The 22565-nt window shown below is 46.5% G+C and overlaps 1 protein-coding gene across 2 annotated transcripts; it reads left to right on the top strand.

Annotated features, from left to right (window-relative positions):
• The first annotated feature begins 7 nt into the window (after window positions 1–7).
• On the top strand, window positions 8–22050 carry LOC149438547 (low density lipoprotein receptor adapter protein 1-B-like). Of its 2 annotated transcripts, none has more exons than XM_089659675.1 (10): window positions 8–84; window positions 6850–6992; window positions 9039–9151; window positions 9256–9370; window positions 11992–12064; window positions 12464–12523; window positions 13982–14088; window positions 14879–14931; window positions 18396–18427; window positions 20663–22050. In XM_089659675.1, the coding sequence occupies exons 2-10, from the start codon at window positions 6924–6926 to the stop codon at window positions 20707–20709; spliced, it is 669 nt and encodes a 222-aa protein (XP_089515801.1). In that variant the 5' UTR covers window positions 8–84; window positions 6850–6923; the 3' UTR covers window positions 20710–22050. The 2 variants fall into 2 exon arrangements, with proteins under 2 accessions (XP_089515801.1, XP_089515800.1); XM_089659674.1 differs by lacking the exon at window positions 8–84 and adding an exon at window positions 1881–2049 and having other exon boundaries at window positions 20663–22049.
• Window positions 22051–22565: the final 515 nt, after the last annotated feature.

Here is a 22565-nt window from a genome sequence, read left to right as displayed (position 1 = left end):
CGTCCACGCCTCTTTTACCACACAGCGCCTGCGGAGTCAGCTACTGAAAGGGGGGCGGAGTCCGGGGTGTCCATAGAGACCACAGTGTGTGATATCTGTATAGAACCGTGTATACTAACAGGAGGCAGTGTATACCTCCCCCTCCCCCTACACATACCTACCCTCTATACATACCTCCCCCCTACACATACCTCCCCCCTACACTTACCCACCCCCTATACATACCTCACCCCCAACACATACCTACCCCCGATACATACCTCCCCCTCCCCCCTACACATACCCACCCCCTATACATACCTCACCCCTACACATACCTCCCCCTACACATACCTCCACCTCTCCCTACACATACCCCCCCCCTCCCCGTTACACATACCTACCCCCTATACATACCTCCCCCTCCCCCCTACACATACCTCCCCCCTACACATACCTCCCCCTCCCCCTACACATACCTTCCCCTCCCCCTACACATACCTTCCCCTCTCCCTACACATACCCCCCCCTCCCCGTTACACATACCTCCCCCCTATACATACCTCCCCCTCCCCCCTACACATACCTCCCCCCTACACATACCTACTCCTCCTTCCCACACATACCTCCCCCCTATACATACCTCACCCCTCCCTCCTATACATACCTTCCCCCTCCCTGCTACAATTACCTCCCCCCTACACATACCCCCACCCTATATATACCTCCCCCCTACACATACTTCACCGCTCCCTCCTACACATACCTCCCCCCCCTATACATACCTCCCCCCTCCCTCCTACAATTACCTCCCCCCTACACATACCCCCACCCTATATATACCTCCCCCCTATACATACCTCACCCCTCCCTCCTATACATACCTTCCCCCTCCCTCCTACAATTACCTCCCCCCTACACATACCCCCACCCAATATATACCTCCCCCTACACATACTTCACCGCTCCCTCCTACACATACCTCCCCCCCCTATACATACCTCACCCCTCCCTCCTACAATTAGCTCCCCCCTACACATACCCCCACCCTATATATACCTGAAAACTCCTTCCTGCATCATATAACGATCAGAGGGGTATATACGGTGTATTGAGGGGATATATATCATATAACGCTCAGAGGGGTATATACGGTGTATAGAGGGGTATATATATCATATAACGATCAGAGGGGTATATACGGTGTATAGAGGGGTATGTATATCATATAACGATCAGAGGGGTATATACGGTGTATAGAGGGGTATATATATCATATAACGCTCAGAGGGGTATATACGGTGTATAGAGGGGTATATATATCATATAACGATCAGAGGGGTATATGCGGTGTATAGAGGGGTATATATATCATATAACGATCAGAGGGGTATATACGGCGTATAGAGGGGTATATATATCATATAACGCTCAGAGGGGTATATACGGTGTATAGAGGGGTATATATATCATATAACGATCAGAGGGGTATATACGGTGTATAGAGGGGTATATATATCATATAACGATCAGAGGGGTATATACGGTGTATAGAGGGGTATGTATATCATATAACGATCAGAGGGGTATATACGGTGTATAGAGGGGTATATGCGGTGTATAGAGGGGTATATATATCATATAACGATCAGAGGGGTATATACGGCGTATAGAGGGGTATATATATCATATAACGCTCAGAGGGGTATATACGGTGTATAGAGGGGTATATATATCATATAACGATCAGAGGGGTATATACGGGGTATAGAGGGGTGTATACGGTGTATAGAGGGGTATATACGGGGTATAGAGGGGTATATACGGGGTATAGGAATATATAATGGGATGTATATACAGAATAGATATTTATTATTCATAGGCTCCGTGGGCTCAGCTCTGTGATATGCAGATGAGGAGGGGTCAGGTGGGTGTGTCCCGGCTCTCCCCGCCCCTATAGGGCGGATCCCGGTGTGCGGTGTAGGATGGATGCTCTGAAATCTGTCGGTAGAGCCATCCTGAGGAGCCCGAGCATCGCCCGACACACCCGGCGGGTCACCGGACACCAGAGTGAGTGACGTCATCCTCCGGTCTATCTCCATCCTCCCCATGTCTCTCCATCCTCCTCCCCCACCCTCCTCCATCCTCCCAGACATCTCCATCCCCCGAGAGAGTGATGAGGATGGAGGAGATGATACATTGTATACACCGCACTGATCACAGGAGATACATTGTATACACCGCACTGATCACAGGAGATACATTGTATACACCGCACTGATCACAGGAGATACATTGTATACAGAGCACTGATCACAGGAGATACATTGTATACACCGCACTGATCACAGGAGATACATTGTGTACACCGCACTGATCACAGGAGATACATTGTATACAGAGCACTGATCACAGGAGATACATTGTATACAGAGCACTGATCACAGGAGATACATTGTATACAGAGCACTGATCACAGGAGATACATTGTGTACACCGCACTGATCACAGGAGATACATTGTATACACCGCACTGATCACTGGAGATACATTGTATACACCGCACTGATCACAGGAGATACATTGTATACACCGCACTGATCACAGGAGATACATTGTATACACCGCACTGATCACAGGAGATACATTGTATACACCGCACTGATCACTGGAGATACATTGTATACAGAGCACTGATCACAGGAGATACATTGTATACAGAGCACTGATCACAGGAGATACATTGTATACAGAGCACTGATCACAGGAGATACATTGTGTACACCGCACTGATCACAGGAGATACATTGTATACACCGCACTGATCACTGGAGATACATTGTATACACCGCACTGATCACAGGAGATACATTGTATACACCGCACTGATCACAGGAGATACATTGTATACACCGCACTGATCACAGGAGATACATTGTATACACCACACTGATCACAGGAGATACATTGTATACAGAGCACTGATCACAGGAGATACATTGTATACAGAGCACTGATCACAGGAGATACATTGTATACACCGCACTGATCACAGGAGATACATTGTATACACCGCACTGATCACAGGAGATACATTGTATACACCACACTGATCACAGGAGATACATTGTATACAGAGCACTGATCACAGGAGATACATTGTGTACACCGCACTGATCACAGGAGATACATTGTATACAGAGCACTGATCACAGGAGATACATTGTATACAGAGCACTGATCACAGGAGATACATTGTATACACCGCACTGATCACAGGAGATACATTGTATACACCGCACTGATCACAGGAGATACATTGTATACACCGCACTGATCACAGGAGATACATTGTATACAGAGCACTGATCACAGGAGATACATTGTATACACCGCACTGATCACAGGAGATACATTGTGTACACCGCACTGATCACAGGAGATACATTGTATACACCGCACTGATCACTGGAGATACATTGTATATAGAGCACTGATCACTGGAGATACATTGTATACACCGCACTGATCACAGGAGATACATTGTATACAGAGCACTGATCACAGGAGATACATTGTATACAGAGCACTGATCACAGGAGATACATTGTATACACCGCACTGATCACAGGAGATACATTGTATACACCGCACTGATCACAGGAGATACATTGTATACACCACACTGATCACAGGAGATACATTGTATACAGAGCACTGATCACAGGAGATACATTGTATACAGAGCACTGATCACAGGAGATACATTGTATACACCGCACTGATCACAGGAGATACATTGTATACACCGCACTGATCACAGGAGATACATTGTATACACCACACTGATCACAGGAGATACATTGTATACAGAGCACTGATCACAGGAGATACATTGTGTACACCGCACTGATCACAGGAGATACATTGTATACAGAGCACTGATCACAGGAGATACATTGTATACAGAGCACTGATCACAGGAGATACATTGTATACACCGCACTGATCACAGGAGATACATTGTATACACCGCACTGATCACAGGAGATACATTGTATACAGAGCACTGATCACAGGAGATACATTGTGTACACCGCACTGATCACAGGAGATACATTGTATACACCGCACTGATCACTGGAGATACATTGTATATAGAGCACTGATCACTGGAGATACATTGTATACACCGCACTGATCACAGGAGATACATTGTATACAGAGCACTGATCACAGGAGATACATTGTATACAGAGCACTGATCACAGGAGATACATTGTATACAGAGCACTGATCACAGGAGATACATTGTATACAGAGCACTGATCACAGGAGATACATTGTATACACCGCACTGATCACAGGAGATACATTGTATACACCGCACTGATCACAGGAGATACATTGTATACACCGCACTGATGTACATTATTATTATTATTATTATTCCTTCCCTGTGTATGTGTATATATATATAAAAATTAGAATAATATATATAGTTATCAATAATGATAATACAAAAAAACATTATTCCCTCCCATATATATATATATATTTTTTTTTTTTCAAAAGTATCATTTCCTAATACCCCCTATATAATGTTCATTATCTTCCCCTCCCATATATTCCTATGAATAAAGTAGAATCTATGTTACATGGTTACATTCATTACATAGTTACATAGTTAGTCTGGCTGAAAAAAGAGAAAAGTCCATTCAGTTCGACAATAATAATAAAAAAAAAAAGTTATAATCCTATACCCACAGTTGATCCAGAGGAAGGGAAAAAAACCCAGCAAAGAATGATGCAATTTGCTTTTTGCAGGGGAAAAATTCCTTCCTGATCCCCTGAGAGGCAATTGGATATTCCCTGGATCAACTTTACCTATAAATGTTATATCCAGTTATATTCTGTGTATCCAAGAAAGAATCCAGGACTTTCCTACAGCAATCCACTGAGCTGGCCACAACCAACTCTTGAGGGAGTCTATTCCACATTTTCACAGCTCTTACTGTGAAGAAACCTTTCCATGTTTGGAGATTAAGTCTCTTTTCCTTCAGACATAAAGAGTGCCCCCTTGTCCTCTGTGATGACCTCAGGGGGAATAACTCTACACCGAGTTCACTATATGAACCATTGATGTATTTATACATGGAGATCATATCCCCCTTATGTATTATACATGGAGATCATATCCCCCCTTATGTATTATACATGGAGATCATATCCCCCTTATGTATTATACATGGAGATCATATCCCCCCTTATGTATTATACATGGAGATCATATCCCCCCTTATGTATTATACATGGTGATCATATCCCCTCTTATGTATTATACATGGTGATCATATCCCCCCTTATGTATTATACATGGAGATCATATCCCCCCTTATGTATTATACATGGAGATCATATCCCCCCTTATGTATTATACATGGTGATCATATCCCCCTTATGTATTATACATGGAGATCATATCCCCCTTATGTATTATACATGGAGATCATATCCCCCTTATGTATTATACATGGAGATCATATCCCCCCTTATGTATTATACATGGAGATCATATCCCCCCTTATGTATTATACATGGAGATCATATCCCCCCTTATGTATTATACATGGTGATCATATCCCCCTTATGTATTATACATGGAGATCATATCCCCCTTATGTATTATACATGGAGATCATATACCCCTTATGTATTATACATGGTGATCATATCCCCCCTTATGTATTATACATGGAGATCATATCCCCCCTTATGTATTATATATGGTGATCATATCCCCCCTTATGTATTATACATGGAGATCATATCCCCCCTTATGTATTATACATGGAGATCATATCCCCCCCTTATGTATTATACATGGAGATCATATCCCCCTTATGTATTATACATGGAGATCATATCCCCCCTTATGTATTATACATGGTGATCATATCCCCCTTATGTATTATATATGGAGATCATATCCCCCCTTATGTATTATACATGGAGATCATATCCCCCCTTATGTATTATACATGGTGATCATATCCCCCCTTATGTATTATACATGGTGATCATATCCCCCCTTATGTATTATACATGGAGATCATATCCCCCTTATGTATTATACATGGTGATCATATCCCCCTTATGTATTATACATGGAGATCATATCCCCCTTATGTATTATACATGGAGATCATATCCCCCTTATGTATTATACATGGAGATCATATCCCCCCTTATGTATTATACATGGAGATCATGTCCCCCCTTATGTATTATACATGGAGATCATATCCCCCCTTATGTATTATACATGGAGATCATATCCCCCCTTATGTATTATACATGGAGATCATATCCCCCCTTATTCTCCACTTCTCAGTAGAGAATAAATTCAGTTCCTCTAATCTTTCCTCATAGCTGAGCTCCTCCATGCCTCGTATCAGTTTGGTTGCCCTTCTCTGTACTTCCTCCAGTTCCCCAATGTTCTTTTTGTGAATTGGTGCCCAAAACTGAACTGCATATTCCAGATGAGGTCTTTCTAATGATTTGTACCGGGGAAATGATATCTCTCTCTGCAGTCTAAACCTCTTTTAATACAAGAGAGGATTTTGCTCGCTTCAGAAACCGCAGCTTGGCATTGCATGCCGTTATTAAGCTTGTGATATACCAGATCCTTCTCCACCATTGACTCCCCCAGTTGTACCCCCCAGTATGTATAATGCATGCATATTCTTAGCCCCCAAGTGCATGTTGATCATTATCTTCTATGTCTATGATTTGTAGTATAATAGAAGGGATGGTATGTACTATACACAGTGTACAGACATTATCGCTCTTCTCTGTATTCTGTTACAGAACTGCCGGACAGTTGGCCAGAGTCACATGATGCCCTGTTGGACGGAGTCATCTTTCATTTGAAGTATCTGGGCATGACGCTTGTGGAGAAACCGAAAGGCGAGGACATGGCAGCCGCTGCTATTCGACGTATCATCACCATGGTGAGAGCATCGGTTACCCTGTACAGTGAGAGCGTCGGATTCCCTTTACGGTGAGAGCGATAGATACCCTGTACGGTGAGAGCGTCGGATACCCTGTACGGTGAGAGCGTCGGATACCCTGTACGGTGACAGCGCCGGATACCCTGTACGGTGACAACGCCGGATACCCTGTACGGTGAGAGCGCCGGATACCCTGTACGGTGAGAGCGCCGGATACCCTGTACGCTGAGAGCGCCGGATACCCTGTAGGGTGAGAGCGTCGGATACCCTGTAGGGTGAGAGCGTCGGATACCCTGTACGGTGACAGCACCGGATACCCTGTACGGTGACAGCACCGGATACCCTGTACGGTGACAGCGCCGGATACCCTGTACGATGACAGCGCCGGAAACCCTGTACAGTGAGAGCATCGGATACCCTGTATGGTGACAGCGTCGGATACCCTGTACGGTGACAGCGTCGGATACCCTGTACGGTGACAGCATCGGACACCCTGTACGGTGAGAGTGTCAAATACCTTGTACGGTGAGAGCGTCGGATGCCCTGTACGGTGAGAGCGTCGTATACCCTGTACGGTGAGAGCGTCGTATACCCTGTATGGTGAGAGCGTCGGATACCCTGTACGGTGAGAGCGTCGGATACCCTGTACGGTGAGAGCGTCGGATACCCTGTACGGTGAGAGCGTCGTATACCCTGTATGGTGAGAGCGTCATATACCCTGTACGGTGAGAGCGTCGGATACCCTGTACGGTGAGAGCGTCGTATACCCTGTACGGTGAGAGCGTCGTATACCCTGTACAGTGAGAGCGTCGGATACCCTGTACCCAAGCTAAGGATTATAGTGAATTGTGTGGTAATGTGCATCACAAATGTCAGTAATTTGTATGCCACAGGAGAAGGAGGTAATGTGTGCCACAGGAGGAGGAGGTAATGTGTGCCACAGGAGGAGGAGGTAATGTGTGCCACAGGAGGAGGAGGTAATGTGTGCCACAGGAGGAGGAGGTAATGTGTGCCACAGGAGGAGGAGGTAATGTGTGCCACAGGAGGAGGAGGAGGTAATGTGTGCCACAGGAGGAGGTAATGTGTGCCACAGGAGGAGGTAATGTGTGCCACAGGAGGAGGAGGAGGTAATGTGTGCCACAGGAGGAGGAGGAGGTAATGTGTTCCACAGGAGGAGGAGGTAATGTGTGCCAAAGGAGGAGAAGGTAATGTGTGTCACAGGAAGAGGTAATGTGTTCCACAAGAGGAGGAGGTATTGTGTGCCACAGATGGAGCTAATGTGTTTCACAGATTGGGGTTATGTGCCACAGATGAAGTATTGTGTGCTACAGGAGAAGGAGGTAATGTGTGCCACAGATGGGGGTAATGTGTGCCACAGATGGGGGTAATGTATGCCACAGGAGGAAGAGGAGGTGATGTGTTCCACAGAAGGAAGGGGAGGAGGTGGTGATGTGTGCCACAGGAGGGGGAGGAGGCGGTGATGTGTGTCACAGGAGGAGGCAGTGATGTGTGTCACAGGAGGAGGGGGAGGCGGTGATGTGTGCCACAGGAGGAGGAGGTGATGTGTGCCACAGAAGGGGGATGAGGTGATGAGTGACATAGGAGGAGGCAGAGGTGACGCATGCCACAGGAGAAGGAACAGGTGATGCATGCCACAGGAGGGAGAGGAATAGATGTGTGTCACAGGAGGAGGATAAGGTGATGGGTGCCCCAGGATGTGGTAATGTGTGCCCCAGGATGTGATATTGTGTGCCACAGATGGAGGTAATATGTGCCACAGGGTGTGGTAATGTGTGGCACAGAGGAAGGTAATGCATTTTACAGATTGCAATATGTGTGCAGAGACTGCAAGACTTTGTATGCCACAGGTGACAGTAATGAGTGCCACAGATAGCAATAATTATTATATCTTAGTTATCAATAGTGCATAGATATTGGTAATATGTGCCACAGGTGGCAGCCTTTTATGTAGTACAGTGGAAGACTCATCATATCAACATATGGCAATTGTTTGGTTAAAAGACTCTTCTATCGCTGTCCCCTCAGGCAAGAGCCAGTTCAGAAAAGTTCAAGAAAGTGGTCCTCACTGTAACCCCACATGGAATTGACATCCAGGAGGCGGCCGGCGGTGACAGGATAGAATATGTCTCTATATACAGGTGAGGCCTCCCTAGAATTTTTTATATGTCAGTTGTAATGATGGGACAGTTGCTATATCATCAGGATCATTTACTAACTCTACATCATCACATTTATCTCCCAGAATTTCATACTGTACAACAGACAAAGTGCAGAATAAAGTGTTTGCCTACGTGGCCCAGAACCAGTCTAATGGGGCCCTGGAGTGCCACGCTTTCCTGTCCCCCAAGAAAAAGTTGGTGAGTGACCATTGCTGCTACACCTGTAGAAATATGCCTGGAGAAGAGTAAGAGGGGATATGTCATTGGATACAGGGAGAATAAGGGACACATGCCTGGATACAGGGAGAATACGGGGACAGGTGGCTGTCTACAGGGAGGATTGGGGACATGTGCCTGGATTCAGGGACAATATGGGGACACGTGGCTGGCTACAGAGAGGATTGGGGACACGTGCCTAAATACAGGGAGAATATGGGGACACATGGCTGGCTGCAGGGAGGCTAGGGGGACACGTGACTGGATACAAGGAGCATAGGAGTACAAGGGGCTGGCTACAGGGAGAATTGGGGTACAACTGACTGGATACAGGAAGGATAAAGGGGCACATGACTGGCTACAGGGAGGATAGGAGGGCACATGACCTGGCTACAGGAAAGATAGGGGACATGTGACTGGCTACAGGGAGGATAGGGGGCACATGACCTGGCTACAGGAAAGATAGGGGACATGTGACTGGCTACAGGGAGGATAGGGGGCACATGCATGATAGGGGGGCGCATGACTGGCTACAGAGAGGATAGGGCGGGCACATGACTGGCTACAGGAAAGATAGGTGACATGTGATTAGCTACAGGGAGGATAGGGGGGCACATGACTATGACTGGCTACAGGGAGGATAGGGGGCACATGACTGGCTACAGGGAGGATAGGGGGGCACATGACTGGCTACAGAGGATAGGGGGGCACATGACTGGCTACAGGGAGGATAAGGGGGCACATGACTGGATACAGGGAGAATAGGGGGGGCACACAACTGGCTAAAGGGAGGATAGGGGGGCACAAAACTGGCTACAGGGAGGATAGGGGGGCACATGACTGGCTACAGGGAGGATAGGGGGGCACATGACTGGCTACAGGGAGAATAGGGGCACATGACTGGATACAGGGAGTATAGAGGGCACATGACTGGCTACAGGGAGTATAGAGGGCACACGACTGGCTATGAGGAGGATAGGGGGGCACATGACTGGCTACAGGGAGAATAGGGGCACATGACTGGATACAGGGAGTATAGAGGGCACACGACTGGCTACAGTGAGTATAGAGGGCACACGACTGGCTACGGGGAGAATAGGGAGGCACACGACTGGCTACAGGGAGGATAGGGGGGCACATGACCTGGCTACAGGAAAGATAGGGGACATGTGACTGGCTACAGGGAGGATAGGGGGCACATGACCTGGCTACAGGAAAGATAGGGGACATGTGACTGGCTACAGGGAGGATAGGGGCACATGACTGGATACAGGGAGTATAGAGGGCACACGACTGGCTACAGTGAGTATAGAGGGCACACGACTGGCTATGGGGAGAATAGGGAGGCACACGACTGGCTACAGGGAGGATAGGGGGGCACATGCATGATAGGGGGCACATGACTGGCTATAGGGAGGATAGGGAGATGTGTGGTTGGCTACAGGGACGATAGGAGGGGGCACATGACTGGCTACAGGGAGGATAGGGGGTCACTTGACTGGCTACAGGAAAGATAGGAGACATGTGATTGGCTACAGGGAGGATGGGTCACATGACTGGCTACAAGAAAGATAGGAAATATGTGATTGGCTACAGGGTGGATAGGGTGGGGCACATGTTTGGCTACAGAGAGGATAGAGGGGCACATGACTGACTACAGGGAGGATAGAGGGGCACATGATTGCCTACAGGAAAGATAGGAGACATGTGATTGGCTACATGGAGGATGGGGGGGGGGGCACATGACTGGCTACAGAGAGGATAGAGGGGCAAATGACTGGCTAAAGGGAAGGTAGAGGGGCACATGACTGGCTACAGAGAGGATAGAGGGGCAAATGACTGGCTAAAGGGAAGGTAGAGGGGCACATGACTGGCTACAGAGAGGATAGAGGGGCAAATGACTGGCTAAAGGGAGGGTAGAGGGGCACATGACTGGCTACAGGGAGGATAGAGGGGCACATGACTGGCTACATGGAGGATAGGGGGGTACATGACTGGCTACATGGAGGATAGGGGGGCACATGACTGGCTACAGGAAGGATAGAGGGGTACATGACTGGCTACAGGGAGGATAGGGAACATGTGACTGGCTACAGGGAGGATAGGGGGGCACATGCATGATAGGGGGCACATGACTGGCTAGAGGGAGGATAGGGAGATATGTGGTTGGCTACAGGGAGGATAGGGGAGCACATGACTGGCTACAGGGAGAATAGAGGGGCACATGACTGGCTACAGGGAGAATAGAGGGGTACATGACTGGCTACAGGGAGGATAGGGGAGGCACATGACTGGCTACAGGGAGTATAGGGGGGCACATGACTGGCTACAGGAAGGATAGAGGGGCACATGACTGGCTACAGGAAGGATAGGGAGACGTGTGGTTGGCTACAGGGAGGATAGGGAGACGTGTGGTTGGCTACAGGGAGGAGAGGTGACCATGTGACACTAGACACAAGTAGAATGAGAGGACACATGTGTCTGGGCACAGAGAAGAGGGGGACGTGTGTCTGACAGTTCTGAACACAGGAAACAGAGGGGGATGTAGCTCTTGTCTTCCATATTTTACCCATCATACATCAGTGGTTTTTTTTTGTGGTCAGGCTCAGACTGTGACACTGACTGTGGCCCGGGCATTTAAAGTGGCTCTGGATTTATGGCAGGCCTCCAGGGAAGGTAAGTGACTGTGTATATGCTGCTTCACCATGGTTTTGTCTGGATGTATCTTCTGATGTCTCCAAAGATATACAATGATTTGTCCACCATCTGGCTGATTGACCTTGTTTGTAAAATCAGATTGTCTCCATTCCCCCATTATCAGTCTGGTGCAGGCGGTGTCTGGATATTCTCAACTAATAAGAGTCCAGCCATCGCTCATTGGACAGATCTCCTGCCCATCATGTCATAGGACTGTGGAGGTCTCTGCTGATGGGAAAATCCAAAAACTTCCTTTTGATTTTATTATTTATTTAATTTCTGAATATTGATAAAAGCTGCACTCTACCTTCTTGTCTCTTACAAATATTATGGAGATACCCCAAATTTTCTCATCACACCATGTTCTGGTTTCGACAGGGAAGGAGGATTCACCTGCCCGACTGAGCCAGGACGAAGAGTCTGCTGACCACCAGCCAGGTACCGCATGCAGTATATAGATCCAGCACATGCCATGTAGTTGTATCATCAGATCAGCCTTTCTCAATTTGTTTTCTACCCCAGAGGAACCCTTGAAATAACTTTCAAGTCTTGCTAAAGCACAAATCATTGGTGGTCAGTGGAAGAATGCCCCTTATGTTGGTGACCAGTGGAACAAAGCCCATTACATTAGTGGCCAGTGGGAAGAATGCCCCTTACATTTGTGATCAGTGGGAAGAATGCCCCTTACATTTGTGATCAGTGGGAAGAATGCTCCTTACATTGGTAGTCAGTGGGAAGAATGTCAATGACATTGGTAGCCAGTGGGAAGAATGCTCCTTACAGTGGTGATCAGTGGACAGAATGTTCCTTATATTGGTGATCAGTGGGAAGAATGCACCTTACATTGGTGATCAGTGGGAAGAATGCCCCTTACATTGGTGATCAGTGGGAAGAATGTCCCTTACATTGGGGGTCAGTGGGAAGAATGTCCCTTACATTGGTGATCAGTGGGAAGAATGCCCCTTGCATTGAAGGTCAGTGGGAAGAATGTTCCTTACATTGGTGGTCAGTGGGAAGAATGCCCCTTACATTGGTGGTCAGTGGGAAGAATGCCCCTTGCTTTGGTGGTCAATGGGAAGAATGCTCTTTTGCATTGCTAGTCAGTGGGAAGAATGTTCCTTACACTGGTGGTCAGTGGGAAGAATGCTCCTTACACTGGTGGTCTGTGGGAAGAATGTTCCTTACACTGGTGGTCAGTGGGAAGAATGCTCCTTACACTGGTGGTCTGTGGGAAGAATCCCCCTTTCATTGGTGGTCTCTGGAAAAAATGTCCCTTACATTGGTGGCTAGTGGGAAGAATGCCCCTTACATTGGTGATCAGTGGGAAGAATGTCCCTTACATTGGTGGCCAGTGGGAAGAATGCCCCTTACATTGGCCAGTGGGAAGAATGTCCCTTACATTGTGGTGGCCAGTGGGAAGAATGCCCTTTACATTAGTGGCCAGTGGGAAGAATGCGCCTTACATTGGTGGCCAGTGGAAGAATGCTCCTTACATTGGTGGGCAGTGGAAAGAATGTCCCTACCATGTTGATCAGTGGGAAGAATGCTCCTTACATTGGTGATCGGTGGGAAGAATGTCCCTTACATTGGTGGTCAGTGGGAAGAATGTCCCTTACATTGGTGGTCAGAGGGAAGAATGACCCTTACATTGGTGGTCAGTGGGAAGAATGTTCCTTACATTGGGGGTCAGTGGGAAGAATGTCCCTTACATTGGTGATCAGTGGGAAGAATGTCCCTTACATTGGTGATCAGTGGGAAGAATGCCCCTTACATTGGTGATCAGTGGGAAGAATGTCCCTTACATTGGGGGTCAGTGACCACACAGGACATACCGCAATAAATGCCTGACATAGGAGCTCACCCTCCTTCCATCTAAAACTAAATATCTCATTACAGGTCCTGCCAGCCGGATTTCCAGCACGTTCTTACCGTATGCCAGCAGTAGTGACCAGATGAGCAGCATGGATTTACCATGCCGGACCCTTAGGACGTTACAGAACGGGGTATGTCGGTTTGTTGGACCTGTTGGTATTGGGCAGAGACATATGGTTATACACTGTATACTACACCTTAGTACATCATTGCCTTGTATATACTCTTCGGGTTTGGTATGCAGATATCAGAATGGACTTTGTGGAAGTGGTTAGAGTGCAGATAAGGGCAACTAAATGATTGGAGGAGCTCCATTATGGGGAAAGATTAAGTCAACTGTGTGTTTACCCCTGAGAAGAGATGGGGAGGGGGGAGTTATATCATCTCAAGATTAGAAATCATGGGGCCCCATACAGCCTTCCTGACAGGACCCCCTCACTAGGTATCAGTGAGGGAGTACACAGGGCAGACTGTGGCAGTGAATGCAAGCTAGCACACTGATCTCTGGCTGTGTGCAAGCAGTGCGCTGGGGGTAGGAGTCTTGAAAAATGTCAAAATGTCTTGAGGAGTAAATGTTCTTAGGCAGGTTTATGGCCTAGGTAACACCCACATGTGATGCTGAGCTGAGCCTTTATGATTGAAAGAACTGAAATCCAATGAATGAAAGTGGTGGACCAGGGACCACCAGGCTGGGGACTCTGGATGTCCTCCAGCCAAAAACTGAGGTGGGTTCTATCTGACTGGCCACAGCTTCTAATACACAGCGTGAGTAACAACTGCATTCAACAAAACAGATAATCATTCATAAAATGTCTCATATTGGGTCATATGTGTCAGGAGGAGGCGATCGGGGAGGGTTGGATATAATATATGGTAGTGTTGTATACATCCAGCTGATGGTCATTATGTCCTGTGTGTCAGGAGGAGGAGGATGAAGATGAAGAATACGATGACCTGGACGATGCCTTTACAAGGTTGGTGATTATTCTATTTAATTGTTTTCTATTTATTGGCATTAAAAAGAATAAGAATGTTGTATTTAGATATACAAATCCAGAGCATACATTAATCCACGTTCCAGTATCTGTGTGTGAGCCAGGATGGTACATATCCATACATCCAGTAAAAGCAATGAGCATATATACCACACCCTTAGAGCTGTACAGATACAGTATATGGGCCAATCCTTGTACCGTCATTGGGTTTGTGGGAGACATGGGGCCCCTGGGTGATAGATCAGTAGTTTGGAAAGAGATGGATGTATCTAAACAGTGGTAACATTTTATATAACTGGATGAAAGCCCAACTTTGTTCAAAACGTTTTTGTAAATGGTAAATTCTTTTGTCCAGCTTTCATTTCTGTCCCTGACATTGTTCAGGAGATTTTGCCTCACTTCCTGTCCCTGAAAGAAGCTTGTAAGAGGAGACTGATTGTCAAGGTTAATAACCTGGAAGAGGATTTGATCCTTCCCCAATATAATGAACAAGAAGTGTTATGTTGCAGTCTGTGTCCCCACTGGATTGATTTTTCATCACTTCCTGTCTTGAGAAATCTCTCTAGAGGTCCCAAACCGAAATCAAAACTTCACATGGGTTCCTTCCCCACCATGCTCTGTACATCTGCATGGTGTTGGGCTTTAACAGCAAGGTGCATGGAGAGGAGGAAAAGATGGGCAGCTCTGGCAAGATGGGTAAGTCTGGAAGGTGGAGGCAGGGGGGAGGAAAGAAATCTGAAGTAACCACCCCTCCAGTCAATAAGATCTTAAAACTGAGCAGTCAGAATTAGTTATTTAATTGTAAGAGCTGCTTATGGTTTGTAATTGGCCTGAAAAGGCCCAAAGGCTTTTGAAGGCCATTGTATCCCATGTATAGTGATGGAGGCTTAGATCAGAATCAAGTGCCCAGTATGTCTTTATCTGTAAGAATTTTTTATGGTTTTTCCTTGGCCTATAGAGTTCTGAAGATGGTCAGATGCCATGTGTGGTGGTCATGGACTGGAATGAACTCAGAATGAGGTGCCCAGTATGCCTTTATCTGTAAGAGTTGTGCATGGATTGTCATTGGCCTAGAAAGTCCCACAGACTTTTGAAGGTGGTCAAGGGCCATATATGTTTCTTTATGCTATGTACAGTGATCAAGACCTGAGCTGAGCAAACCCTTTGGCACTATATAAATACTGTGTAATAATAATAAGAAATGGATGCCCAATACATCTTTATATGTTAGAGTATTTACGAATTGTTGTTGGCCTAGAAGTACCTATAAACTTCTGAAAGCCAATGGATGCCATGTACGGTCAGTGAGGTCTGAATCGGAAGCAGGTTCCCAATGCATCTTTATCTGTAAGCGTTTTTATGGTTTTTCCTTGGCCTATAGAGTTTTGAAGATGGTCAGATAGCATGTGGGGTGTTCAAGGCCTGGATTGGAATGAGGTGCTCAGTATGCCTTTGTCTGTAAGAGTTGCTCATGGATTGACATTGGCCTAGAAGAGCCCATAGACCTTTGAAGGTGGTCAAGTACCATGTATGGCAATACAGAATATCAGGTTTTATGAGAATATAGAGTTTTGAAGATGGTCAGATACCATGTGGGGTGTTCAAGGCCTGGATCGGAATGAGGTGCACAATATTTCTGTTTGTAAGAGTTGCTCATGGATTATCATTGGCCTAGAAGGGCCCATAGACTTCTGATGGTCATTGTATGGTGATCAAGACCTGGATCAGAATCCAGTGCCTAAGATTTCTATATGTGTAAGAGTTGTATGGTTTGTCCTTAGCCTAGAAGTGCCCATAGATGTTTGAAGGTAGTCGAATGCCTTGTACAGTGATCAAGGCCTGGATCATAATTGGGTGCCAAAAACATCTTTATCTGTAACTGTTTTTATGGATTGTTGTTGGCCCAGAAGGACCTATAGACTTCTGAAGGCTTTTTGATGCCATGTATGGTCAGGGAGGCCTGAATCAGAAGCATTTGCCCAATACCTCCTTTATCTGTAGGAGTTCCTCGTGGATGGTCATTGTCAGTATATTCCTCTGTCAGTTTTCAGTGATCAGGAACATTGCAGTTATTTTTAACTGGTGCTTTGCACAGCATTTGATCACCCTTTAATGGGTGGGGTCAAGTATAGGGAAATTCGGACGTCATTACAACTAATAAAAGTAACCCTGGGGAGTATTGTAAGTGAAGAGATGTAAACATTGTAATGATAGAGTTCTGGCACCTGGATCTCAGTGCTGCTTGCTGTTAGTCCAGGACATTGGGAGTATGCTGCAGAATAGGGGTTAGTGTTAGGGCATAGCTCAGGCTATGGGTTAATTGTTGAGGGTAAGTTGTAATAATTATGACTAGAAGTATGTGAGCACCCTTCAGATGACTGAGTTCAGATGTCTCCAGTGAAGGGTATTGTCAATACTACAGCATACAAAGACATTGTAGACAATTGTGCTCTTCCGACCATGTGGTAACAGTTTGGTAAAGACCCCCTTCTGTTCAAGCATGACTGTACCCCTTTGTACAAAGCCAGCCCCATAAAGACATGATTTGACCACTTTGAAATAGAGGAACTTGAGAGTCCTGACCTCAACCCTACTGAACACATTTTGGGATGAATTGGAATGTTGATTGTGAGCTACGTCTTCTCATCCAACATCAGTACCTGACCTCACAAATAGGCACAAATTCCCACAGACACACAGCCATCACAGAAGAGTGAAGGCTGTTATAGTCACAAACGGTAAGAGGAACTTCATATTAGTGGCTATGGTTTTGCAATGGGAAGTCCAGCAAGGTCATGTAGATGTGATGGTCAGGGGTTCACAAACGATTTCATGTATATTGTATTAGAATGGAGAAAACGCTTGTCACATTTTTTTTTTCACTCGAGTTTGATTGGGGAGATTTTCCCTTACGTTCTGCCCTGTAGACACAACATGAAGTGAGTAAATATCTCCCTAAATTGAAGGGAAATACCCCCGGCTGAAAGATTTCCCCTTTATTTTTTACTTGTGGCAGCTTAAAATTTGGAATGTTCAACCACTTTCGATCTCAGTTAATTACCAGGAAAAATAGAGGCATAACTCTCCCTAGGGGGGACTTGGACAGCAATAAAACGTGATAGATGGTTTAACTTTTTCCCACTCCATCCAAACCAAAAAAAAAATATTTTGGCTTTAGATACACTTTAGAAGTTACCTATTGGGCAGGGGATGGTAAATGATAAGGGTCCGCTTTAAGGGAAAGTGAAGTGTTAGGGTGGATAAAGCTTGGACCAGCTTCCGTTCTGATCAATCAGTTCTCTGTGCTGGGAGCCTCATGCCAAAAACTTCCGCACCAGGATCCCAGGCCCAAAATTAAATATACTGTTGACATGTGACTAACCTGATTTAATGATGACCTCACTGCTGTGTCTCTCCTCTTTCTGGCTTTCCTTTTCCTGAAGCTGCTTTATGGATGACGGAGCAGACAGAATGGGTAATGAAAACCTTCTTTTCAATGTATACAGCATATGTTTTGCTCTGTTATTATTTCTCAACTGGATGTCAGAAAAGTGTCCCTTTGTGTTTAAGTTTCCCCTTTGAGACACCAGTGATACTGTGCTGTGGTCTCTTCCTGAGCCTTAACACCAGCCGTACTGTGCTGTGGTCTCTTCCTGAGCCATAACACCAGCCGTACTGTGCTGTGGTCTCTTCCTGAGCCTTAACACTAGCCGTACTGTGCTGTGGTCTCTTCCTGAGCCTTAACATCAGCCGTACTGTGCTGTGGTCTCTTCCTGAGCCTTAACACCAGCCGTACAGTGCTGTGGTCTCCTTCTGAGCCATAACACCAGCCGTACTGTGCTGTGGTCTCTTCCTGAGCCTTAACACCAGCCGTACAGTGCTGTGGTCTCTTTCTGAGCCATAACACCAGCCGTACTGTGCTGTGGTCTCTTCCTGAGCCTTAACACCAGCTGTACTGTGCTGTGGTCTCCTCCTGAGCCATAACACCAGCTGTACTGTGCTGTGGTCTCTTCCTGAACTACACCAGCCGTACTCCACCGTGGTCTCTTCCTGAGCCATAACACCAGCCGTACTCAGCCATGGTCTTTTCCTGGGCCATAAAACCAGCCATACCTTGCGGTGTATTTCCCCAGATTATAACTTCATGGCAAGTTTTGTGTGAATCGAGACTTAGGTTAACATAACATAAGAGATATCAGCGACGGCAACCCTCATGTTTCTCTTGTGACAGGTTTCTGTTATTATCCAGAGGTCACTGAGAAGCTGTAATGCTGGATGTAGATATCTGTACACGGCTTAGGAAAAGCAAGGTGATTCTTTGTAGGTTTCTTCATCCTATTACTTGAGAGGCTTGCGGGCACTCAATCCCTGGTTTCTTCTCTTTATCCTGTACTTTTTTCAATTGATAGATTATTAGAATTTCAAGAATATGGCACCAAGCAGTTGAAAAATAATGACCACATTTTTCTTGTTTCTAATCTGAGACTGATCATCTTCTTAACCTTTCACCCCATCCTCCCATTCCCCCACATTTAGATCTGTCACCGAGTATCTTCCAGCATTGTCTCCCATCACCCGTCTCTGTCCAGTGTCTCCCATCAACCCTTTCCATCCAATGTCTCCCACCAAGCCTCCAAATCCATTGTCTACCACCACCCCTCCCTCTCCAGTGTCTCCCTTCATCCCTCCTAATCCATTGCTTCCCATCAACCCAACCTATCTTATCCATTGTCTCAAACTACCCCTCCCTATCCATTATCTCCACCACCCCTTTCCATCCACTGTGTCTCACCATATTTCCCAGTTCATTGTCTGCCACCACCCTTCACCATCCAGTGACTCTCATCTCCTCTCCCCACCCATTCCCTTCCAATGTCTCCTACCACCCTACCCCATCCAGTCTCTCTCCCATTAACAATCTGCATTCATTTTCTCCCTTCACCCCACTCTGTCCATTGTCTCACACCACCACTCTTTATTTGTTGTGTCCCACCATCCCTCCCCATCAATTGTCTCTCATTATACCTCCCCATCCAGTGTCTCTCACCAGCCTTCCACATCAATTGAATCCCATTCCCTCTCTCCATCAATTGTTTTCAATCCCTTCTCATCAACTCTCTCTCACCCCCTCCCCATTCATTCTTCCCCAGCCTATCCTATCCATTGTCTGCCACCACACTTCTCCATCCAGCGTCTCCCATCACCTCTCCCCACACATCCTATGTCTCCTATGATTCCTCCTCATCCAGTGTCTTTATCATCAACAATCTGCATTCATTGCCTCTCACCACCCCTTCCCATCTAGTATATCCCACTACCTCCCCACCCAATGTCTAAGATCAAAATTCCTCATCCATTGTCTCCCACCACCCCTCCCTATCCATTGCCTCTCATCACCCATCCCCATTCTTTGTGTCCTACTACCCCTCCCATCAATTGTCTCTCATTAAACCTCCCCATCCAGTGTCTCCCACCACCCTTCCACATCCATTGACTCCCATTCCCTCTCTTCATCAATTGTTTGCCATCTCTCTTCATCAGCTCTCTGTCAGCTCCCCATTCTTTTTCCCCATCCCTGTTTCCCAGTCCACCTTCCTTCTTTATCCATTTTCATCTCCCATCACCCCTTCTTCATCTGTGTGCTCTGTTCAGGATCTAATCCTTTACCCTCAGATAAATGGACCGTAAACTATTATTTCCTCCTCTGCAGACTGGCAAAGCACGGCAGGCAGCACATGGGATCCGCAGAGGTTGTGACCTGAGCACTGTGATCACTTTGATGTCACACAAAGCCATCCCTAATCTTTCTAATGTAGCAGATTTCCAGGGAATTAAGTTCCTTGGCCTCACAGTCATTGTTACTCTATGGTAGGAGGCCTGCATTCATGCCACAAGATTTTAATCTGCACATTATCTTTTCATGGCTGCTTTTGTTTATTGAGTCACATTGACAGTGAGTGTTTGTTCTGAAGTGAAATGTTCCATAAGTGGATCTTCAAGAGTCTTAATTGGTATGTGGTCAGTAATTTAAGGATCCATAGTCCTATCTGCACAACTTTTGACATCTCGCCAATTCTACCTATAAGTAGTCCAACAACACCATTCCTACCCTGCCTACCTACAGCCCCACAGTCTGAGGATAAGTTGTAAATGTTTTATCTACAAGCTCAAACACTCAACTGACACTGGCTAAGACTACCACAACATTTTACTTTTCATTATTGTGATGCAATCAGGTTGCGTATAAAGTAAAGTGGTCTGAGATGACCCCTACAATGACACCACTACTGTGCTCCGATCAACAATGCTCATGCTTGTTGCTGTTGGAGTGTGAGTGCTGGAGCACAGTAGTTGTGACTGTCCATGGGGCACCAGGCCGCTAGAGATCCAGTCCAATGCTCTTATTCTCACACAGTGGTCTGGATCTCCAGTGTAAGGAATTAAAATATATACAGAACTACTGTACCTTCCCTTTAAAATTTACTATGTCTACCTGAACACAGCCCTCCCAAGATGTCACCACCATACAAATTCAACCTACAGAACGTATCAGTCATACCTGTGGAAGATCTGATTGCTGACATTGCATGCCATGATAGAGCAGTGTAAGAATTAACTTAAAAGCAACAATAAAGATTGTGATCATTAGAAGACAAGCTGGAATATGGTTAGCAATTGCTCTCCTTTCTCCAAGAATGGCACTTTCATCACTGACCCAGTGTCAAGGTCCTACCTTTCTTCAGAGCTTGTGCATCTCCATGAGCTGGCATCCATCTTGGTTTTCTGCAAAGCATGGTGGGAACCTTTATGCCTTCAGGCTTCTGCGGCTCCTCCTCAGAAGGGTGTGGTTGAGCACATTTAAACCTGCTGTCTGCAAGTGTGCTCTGCACTTGTGTCCTGTATGTTGCCCTGTTGCAAGCTCTTGTGTTGTTTCCTTTGCTCTCCTGGTAACCGACTCGGCTTGGACAAGACTACTCTCTGCGTTAACCCTTTATCTGACCTCCCGTTGCTGAACCCGGCCCGTGACCTGAGTATTCTTTGCCTACCGTCTAGTACTGTCTGCTCCGTTGTTATTGACCCGGCTTGTCTGACTACTCTACTCGTGTTCCCATCTAGCTCCCACCAGCTGTACGCCATTGGCGGCAGTCGTTATCGCAGCTGGGGTCACTCGGGGGCCGCGACCTGGTCTCAGGCTGCGTCAAGTCCATCCCCACCATCAGGGGCCCTGGTGAAGGGTAGCCTGGGGCTTAGACTCCGCGCCCTGAGGGACTCTGGTCTGTGGGTAGTGGCTGTCGTCAGTCGCAGCGTGACCGTACCATAGGCCTGCCTGCCCATTCCAGCGTTCCTGCCCTGACATTCTTGGAACCAGGCAAGTAAGAGACCACATAGTTAAAACGTGACAAAAACAGAGCCCACCTAGCCTGACGGGGTGTCAACCTCTTAGCCTCCGAGAGATATGTGAGGTTCTTGTGGTCAGTGAGAACTAGGACCGGGACCACAGAACCCTCAAGCAGGTGCCTCCATTCCTTGAGAGCCAGAATAATGGCCAACAACTCCCTGTCTCCAATCTGGTAGTTGCACTCTGCAGAGGAAAGCTTCTTGGAGTAGAACCC

This window comes from Staurois parvus, unplaced genomic scaffold (genome assembly GCF_062004578.1).
Source record: "Staurois parvus isolate SC_StPar_1 unplaced genomic scaffold, SC_StPar_1.0 ptg001181l, whole genome shotgun sequence".
In the NCBI taxonomy this organism is placed as follows: Eukaryota; Metazoa; Chordata; class Amphibia; order Anura; family Ranidae; genus Staurois; species Staurois parvus.
This window is presented reverse-complemented; position numbering and strand designations above follow the sequence as displayed.